General features: G+C 36.6%; 1 protein-coding gene across 1 annotated transcript in view; it reads left to right on the forward strand.

The window, feature by feature from the left end:
* The window catches only part of kl-2 (male fertility factor kl2), a gene marked incomplete at its 5' end in the record, with an annotated part of 91,086 nt that extends 83,022 nt beyond the window's left edge, over positions 1 to 8,064 (forward strand). The window contains 6 exons of the mRNA NM_001015505.5: positions 20 to 1,599; positions 1,656 to 5,737; positions 5,800 to 5,904; positions 5,958 to 6,900; positions 6,960 to 7,453; positions 7,511 to 8,064. Coding sequence (NP_001015505.5) covers positions 20 to 1,599; positions 1,656 to 5,737; positions 5,800 to 5,904; positions 5,958 to 6,900; positions 6,960 to 7,453; positions 7,511 to 8,058 — 7,752 coding nt within the window. The 3' untranslated portion in view covers positions 8,059 to 8,064. The remainder of the gene's footprint in view (positions 1 to 19; positions 1,600 to 1,655; positions 5,738 to 5,799; positions 5,905 to 5,957; positions 6,901 to 6,959; positions 7,454 to 7,510) is intronic.
* Positions 8,065 to 8,538: the final 474 nt, after the last annotated feature.

The following is an 8,538-nucleotide window of genomic DNA, read 5'->3' on the forward strand; positions in this document are numbered from 1 at the left end:
CTGGGGATGTTTCGATGAGTTTAATCGAATAAATATTGAAGTGCTCTCAGTCGTGGCACAACAAATAATGTCTATAATGGCAGCGCTTTCTACAAAGGCGTTGGAGCTTATGTTCGAGGGTCAAATGATAAAGTTAAAGCACACAGTTGGTCTATTCATTACTATGAATCCTGGATATGCCGGACGGACTGAACTTCCTGATAATTTAAAGTCAATGTTTAGACCCATATCAATGATGGTACCTGATAATATAATTATTGCGGAAAATTTACTTTTTTCGGATGGTTTTACTAATACAAGAAACTTGGCCCGAAAGGTATATACGTTGTATGAGCTGGCTAAGCAGCAACTTTCAAAGCAATATCATTATGATTTTGGTCTTCGCTCAATGGTGGCTTTGCTTCGCTACGCGGGTCGAAAAAGACGTCAATTACCAAATACTACTGAAGAAGAAATTGTTTATTTGGCAATGAAAGATATGAATGTTGCGAGATTAACAGCTAATGATTTACCCCTTTTTAATGGTATTATGTCTGACATATTTCCTGGTGTTAGCTTACCAACTATAGACTACAGTGAATTTAATATTGCGATCTATGAAGAATTTAGGGAGGCGGGTCTCCAACCAATTACCATAGCCGTAAAAAAAGTAATTGAGCTTTTTGAAACAAAAAACTCTAGGCACTCAGTTATGATCATAGGGGATACGGGAACAGCCAAATCAGTTACATGGAGAACATTACAAAACTGTTTTTATCGAATGAATAGTCAAAGATTTTCCGGATGGGAAGCAGTCACCGTTTACCCAGTAAATCCAAAAGCATTGAATCTAGCAGAGCTTTATGGGGAATACAACTTGTCGACTGGTGAATGGCTTGACGGAGTTTTAAGTTCTATTATGCGAATAATCTGTGGAGATGAAGAGCCGACTCAGAAATGGTTGTTGTTTGATGGACCTGTGGATGCAGTATGGATTGAAAACATGAACTCAGTAATGGATGATAATAAACTTCTTACGCTTGTAAATAGCGAACGTATAACCATGCCAGTTCAAGTATCGCTATTGTTTGAAGTAGGAGACCTGGCTGTTGCTTCACCAGCAACTGTTTCCCGATGTGGAATGGTTTATAACGATTACAATGATTGGGGATGGAAACCTTTTGTAAACTCATGGTTACAGCGCCTAAGAATTAAGGAGTTCGCTGATTTTTTACGAATACATTTTGATTACATGGTGCCAAAAATACTGGATTTTAAACGAATGAGGTGCAAAGAGCCTGTAAGGACAAATGAGTTAAATGGAGTTGTGTCGCTTTGTAAATTGCTAGAAATATTTGGCACAAAGGTAAATGGGATAAATCCCATTAATTTAGAACTTCTTGAGGAGATGACTAGATTGTGGTTTATGTTTTGTTTAGTATGGTCAATTTGTTCAAGTGTGGATGAAGACAGTCGCCAAAGACTAGATAGCTTTATACGGGAACTAGAAAGCTGCTTTCCAATAAAAGATACTGTGTTTGATTATTTTGTGGATCCCAATGAACGAACCTTTTTACCATGGGATAGCAAGCTGTTGAGCAGTTGGAAATGCGATTTCGAGTAAGTGAATATTAAGAATTTATCAAAATGTTGTATTTTTACAACAAATGTTTTAGATCTCCTTTTTACAAGATTATTGTTCCTACTGGAGACACTGTTCGCTATGAATATGTTGTTTCAAAACTTCTTGCTGAAGAATATCCTGTGATGCTTGTTGGAAATGTTGGTACCGGAAAAACGTCAACGGCTATAAGTGTAATGGAGGCTTGTGATAAAAATAAATTTTGCATTTTAGCTGTGAACATGTCAGCACAGACAACAGCAGCCGGGTTACAAGAATCAATCGAAAATCGGACTGAGAAACGTACAAAAACGCAATTTGTACCTATCGGTGGCAAACGGATGATATGTTTTATGGACGACTTTAATATGCCTGCAAAAGACATCTATGGATCTCAGCCACCTTTGGAGCTTATTCGGCAATGGATAGATTACAAGTATTGGTTTAATAGAAAAACTCAACAAAAAATATATGTGCAAAACACATTATTAATGGCTGCGATGGGACCGCCTGGAGGGGGCAGACAAACAATTTCCAGTCGAACTCAAAGTCGGTTTGTTTTATTAAACTTAACTTTTCCTTCACAAGAAACAATTATTCGCATATTTGGAACGATGCTCTGTCAAAAACTAGAGTCATACCCAAATGAAGTTCGTGAGATGTGGCTACCTATAACCCTTTGTACCATTAACTTATATGTATCAATGATTAGTAAAATGTTACCGACGCCAAATAAATCTCATTACTTATTTAATCTTAGAGATATATCCAAAGTCTTTCAAGGACTATTAAGAAGTGAAAAAGAACTTCAAAACAAAAAAAATTTTTTTTTACGGCTTTGGGTTCATGAGTGTTTTAGAGTGTTCAGCGACCGATTGGTTGACGACTCAGATCAGTTTTGGTTTGTAAATACTATTAATGATATACTTGGTAAACATTTTGAAGTTACTTTTCACAGTCTTTGTCCTTCAAAGGTTCCACCATTTTTCGGTGACTTTGCTCACCCTCAAGGGTTTTACGAAGATCTACAGGTAGATTTCTTAAGAACATTTATGAAAAATCAACTTGAGGAATATAACAACTTTCCAGGAATGACTAGAATGAACCTAGTATTTTTTAGAGAAGCTATCGAACATATTGTTCGAATCCTGAGAGTTATTTCCCAACCGCGTGGACACATTTTAAATATGGGGATAGGTGGATCAGGCCGACAAGTATTAACCAAGTTAGCTGCGTTTATTTTGGAAATGGCAGTTTTCCAAATTGAGGTTACCAAAAAATACAAAACAGGAGACTTTCGAGAAGACCTAAAAAACTTATACAAAGTAACTGGAATTAAACAGAGACTAACGATTTTTATATTTAGCAGCGACCAAATAGCAGAAGTCTCATTTCTCGAAATAACAAACAATATGCTAAGTACTGGAGAAATAAACTTATTTAAATCAGATGAATTCGACGAGCTAAAGCCTGAACTTGAACGCCCGGCAAAAAAAAATGGGGTTCTGCTAACAACTGAAGCACTATATTCCTATTTTATTTTAAATGTGCGCGACTTCCTGCATGTTGCGCTTTGTTTTAGCCCAATCGGAGAAAATTTTCGAAGTTATATAAGACAATATCCGGCTTTGTTAAGTTCAACAACTCCAAACTGGTTTAGATTTTGGCCACAAGAAGCCCTTTTGGAAGTAGCTTCGCATTTTCTAATCGGATTTCCATTAAACGTAGTGGTTTCTGGAAAAGAGGACGAAAAACATCGAGAAAGTTTGGTTATAAGCACAGAAGCCATTCTTCAACGCGATATTGCCTATGTATTTTCAGTAATTCACTCAAGTGTTGCTAAAATGTCGGAAAATATGTATGCAGAAGTTAAGCGTTATAACTATGTAACCTCACCAAATTATTTGCAGCTTGTAAGTGGTTTTAAAAAACTATTAGAAAAGAAAAGATTAGAAGTATCAACTGCTTCCAATAGATTACGCAATGGGCTTTCAAAAATTTCTGAAACTCAGGAAAAAGTATCCTTAATGTCCGAAGAGCTTAAAGCTAGCTCTGAACAAGTTAAAATACTTGCTAGAGAATGTGAAGATTTTATATCCATGATTGAAATTCAAAAGAGTGAAGCAACGGAACAAAAGGAAAAAGTGGATGCCGAAGCCGTGCTTATTAGAAGGGATGAAATAATTTGTCTTGAATTAGCAGCTACAGCTCGTGCGGACTTGGAGGTGGTAATGCCTATGATAGATGCTGCTGTAAAAGCATTAGATGCATTGAATAAGAAAGACATTTCAGAAGTTAAATCATATGGACGGCCGCCAATGAAAATCGAAAAGGTTATGGAAGCTGTATTGATCTTACTTGGAAAAGAACCAACATGGGAAAATGCTAAAAAAGTTTTAAGTGAATCAACATTTTTGAACGACCTAAAAAACTTTGATAGAGATCATATTTCCGATAAAACTCTTAAACGTATTGCAATCTATACAAAAAATCCTGAGTTAGAGCCCGATAAAGTGGCTGTTGTATCGCTTGCGTGCAAATCATTGATGCAATGGATAATGGCCATAGAAAATTACGGAAAAGTTTACCGAATAGTCGCTCCAAAGCAGGAAAAATTAGATAGTGCAATGAAGTCACTTGAAGAAAAGCAAGCTGCTTTAGCTGCGGCAAAAAAAAAACTCGAAGAGCTTCAGGTTGTCATTGAAGAACTTTACCGGCAGCTTGAAGAAAAAACTAACCTTCTTAATGAATTGCGTGCCAAGGAAGAACGACTTAGAAAGCAACTGGAGCGTGCCATTATTTTGGTAGAATCGCTTTCTGGAGAGAGAGAAAGGTGGATTGAAACGGTTAATCAGTTGGACTTATCCTTTGAAAAACTTCCCGGTGACTGCTTGCTTTCTGTTGCGTTTATGTCGTACTTAGGGGCTTTTGACACCAAATACCGAGAAGAATTACTTGTAAAATGGTCTTTATTAATTAAAGATCTTTTAATACCAGCAACTTTGGAGCTTAAGGTTACGTATTTTCTAGTCGATGCTGTTTCGATTCGAGAATGGAATATTCAAGGTCTACCTGCTGATGATTTAAGTACTGAAAACGGAGTAATAGTTACTCAAGGTAGTCGTTGGCCTCTTATTATTGACCCTCAAATGCAAGCTAATAATTGGATAAAAAATATGGAAGAGCGTAATCAATTAATGACACTAGATTTCGGTATGGCAGATTACTTACGTCAGCTAGAACGAGCTCTAAAAGAAGGTTTGCCTGTATTGTTGCAAAACGTGGGGGAATACTTAGATCAAGCTATTAATCCAATTTTGCGGCAGAGCTTTACCATTCAAAGTGGAGAAAGGTTATTAAAATTTAATGACAAGTATATTTCATACAATAATTCGTTCAGATTTTACATAACGACAAAAATATCAAATCCACATTACCCACCGGAAATCTCATCAAAAACTACTATTGTAAATTTTGCACTAAAGCAAGATGGGCTTGAAGCCCAACTACTAGGAATTATTGTTCGAAAAGAAAAACCCGCCCTAGAAGAACAAAAAGACGAACTGGTAATGACAATAGCTCGAAACAAACGGACATTAATAGATCTCGATAATGAGATTCTACGGCTACTTAATGAAAGTCGAGGTTCCTTATTAGATGACGATGAGTTATTTTCAACTTTACAAAAATCCCGTCAGACATCAGTGCTAGTTAAGGAGTCGCTTAGCATTGCCGAGGTAACTGAAGTAGAAATTGATGCGGCCCGACAAGAATACAAACCAGCATCGGAACGCGCATCCATTTTATTCTTTGTTTTAATGGATATGTCTAAAATTGATCCAATGTATGTTTTTTCTCTGGCAGCGTATATATTATTATTCACACAGTCTATTGAGCGAAGTCCTCGTAATCAGCTAGTCCATGAAAGAATTCAAAATATTAATGAATATCATTCCTATGCGGTCTACCGAAATACCTGTCGTGGGCTTTTCGAGCGACATAAGCTACTATTTTCAATTCATATGACAGCAAAGATTCTTTCAAACGCTGGAAAGCTTTTGGAAGAAGAGTATGATTTTATTCTGAAAGGAGGTATAGTATTAGATAAACTGGGACAAGCGCCCAACCCGGCACCATGTAAGTAAAAATAAAGAGTTTTAAAAAGTATATTGTGGTGTTTGTGTCATGTACCATTTCAGGGTGGATAAGTGAGCAAAACTGGGATAATATAACAGAATTAGATAAAGTTTCTGGATTTCATGGGATAATAGATTCTTTTGAGCAACATTACAAGGCTTGGAATGGTATTATAGTAATATTAAATATGTTTTACATTAAAACATATATAATTATTTAGGTTGGTATGCCACGACCTTCCCAGAACAAGAAGATCTCGTTGGAGAATGGAATGATAAACTTACAGATTTTCAAAAAATTTGTGTTTTACGTTCACTTCGACCGGATAGAATTTCTTTTTGTTTGACACAATTTATTATTACCAAACTTGGGCCTCGATATGTTGATCCGCCAGTTCTTGATCTCAAGGCAACTTTTGATGAATCGATTTCACAGACTCCCCTCATATTCGTATTATCACCAGGTGTCGATCCAGCCCAATCTCTCATATCACTATCAGAATCAGTTAAAATGGCACAACGAATGTACTCACTTAGCTTGGGTCAAGGACAAGCACCTATTGCAACAAAGCTTATAATGGATGGCATCAAGGATGGTAATTGGGTATTTTTAGCAAATTGTCATTTGTCTCTTAGTTGGATGCCTACTCTTGACAAGATGATAGCCACTATGCAGTCCATGAAACTACATAAAAAATTTCGACTGTGGCTAAGCTCAAGCCCTCATCCGGACTTTCCAATATCTATTTTGCAAACCAGTATTAAGATGACAACTGAACCTCCTCGTGGAATCAAATCAAATATGAAACGTCTATATAACAACATAAATGAGGCTAATATGGAAAATTGTAGTGAACCCAGCAAGTATAAGAAGTTATTATTCGCTTTGTGCTTCTTTCATACAGTCCTACTCGAACGAAAAAAATTTTTAGAACTTGGCTGGAATGTTATTTACAGCTTTAACGATTCTGATTTTGAAGTTTCCGAAATACTACTATTATTGTATCTTAATGAATATGAAGACACTCCCTGGGGAGCTTTAAAGTATCTCATAGCAGGAGTAAATTACGGAGGACACATTACCGACGATTGGGATCGCCGACTATTAATAACTTATATAAACCAATTTTTCTGTGACCAAGCATTGCAGACTAGAAAGTTTAGGTAAGAAAATTCTCTGCTTAAATGTAATCAAAATTAATTTTTAATTTTATAATATAAAGATTATCAACCCTTCCAAATTATTTTATTCCCGATGACGGCGATGTGCAATCATATTTAGACCAAATACAAATGTTTCCCAATTTTGATAAGCCTGATGCTTTTGGACAACATTCAAATGCCGATATAGCGTCATTAATAGGAGAAACAAGAATGCTTTTTGAGGCTCTGCTTTCTATGCAAGTCCAGACTAATAGCACAAGTAGTAATGAAAACGGTGAGACAAAAGTATTTGATCTCGCTAAAGAAATTTTAATGAATACACCGGATGAGATAAACTATGAACAGACGGCAAAAATTATTGGAATCAATCGAACTCCCTTAGAAGTTGTCTTACTTCAAGAAATTGAGCGCTATAATAAACTTCTCGTTGACATGTCCACTCAATTACGTGACTTAAGACGTGGAATACAGGGACTTGTTGTAATGAGTTCGGACTTAGAGGATATTTATCTAGCTGTCTCTGAAGGAAGGGTGCCATTACAATGGTTAAAAGGTAAAAAAATTATATTAAAAAAATTGGGTCATACATTATATGTGCATATATCTCCAGCATATAATTCATTGAAACCATTAGCGGCATGGGCTAGAGACTTAATACATCGTGTAGGACATTTTAATAGTTGGGCGAAAACACTCCGCCCTCCAATATTATTTTGGCTTGCAGCTTACACGTTTCCAACTGGATTTGTTACAGCAGTACTACAAACTTCAGCTCGAGCTACCAAAACACCAATTGATGAACTCTCTTGGGATTTTTATGTTTTTGTTGAAGAAGATACTGCCGCAGCTCGTATAATAAGGGAAGGAGGAGGCGTTTACATTCGAAGTTTGTTTTTGGAGGGTGGCGGATGGTTGAGGAAAAACCAATGCCTTCAGGATCCACTACCGATGGAACTAATTTGTCCATTACCAGTAATACACTTTAAGCCAGTAGAAAACCTAAAAAAACGATGTCGTGGTGTTTACCAGTGTCCCGCATATTATTATCCCGTTAGGTCAGGATCATTTGTAATAGCCGTGGACTTAAAGTCTGGTAATGAAAAGGCTGACTACTGGATAAAGCGAGGTACTGCACTTTTATTAAGTTTAGCAAACTAATAATAAAGTAACAGCTTTAAATAATAAACTTTTATTCTTCTTTATAATAATTTTCTGTCATTTTATTGTTCTTTGATTTTTGTTTAGAAAAATATACAGAAACAATTTATGGCACGTTACAAATTTGGATTTCTTGGCGGCAGTTTTGCGCGCCATAGTTTTAAGTAGCACTTTTAAATTTAAGTTTAAAGTATAACATAGAGGTGACAGTTTTTAGTAGATGTGTAATTTAAGATTAATTTGTGGTGTTTTGTTGGACATCGGCGTAGATGTCCAGCGATGAGACGACATCGGCCGCCGTGGAGATGCCAGCATGTAGCAGGCGTCAGCCAGTCCGGCCCGTCAAACTTGATGCAAGCATCCCATCTGTGGCGGGAGAGGAGCAGGCGACGCAGTCCAGCGTCATCAACAGGAACACGCCGGTTTGCCAGGAATGCAATTCAATACACAATCTAAAGGGGAAAAAAATAATCCAAGCTT

This window comes from Drosophila melanogaster, chromosome Y (assembly GCF_000001215.4).
Source record: "Drosophila melanogaster chromosome Y".
NCBI lineage: Eukaryota > Metazoa > Arthropoda > Insecta > Diptera > Drosophilidae > Drosophila > Drosophila melanogaster.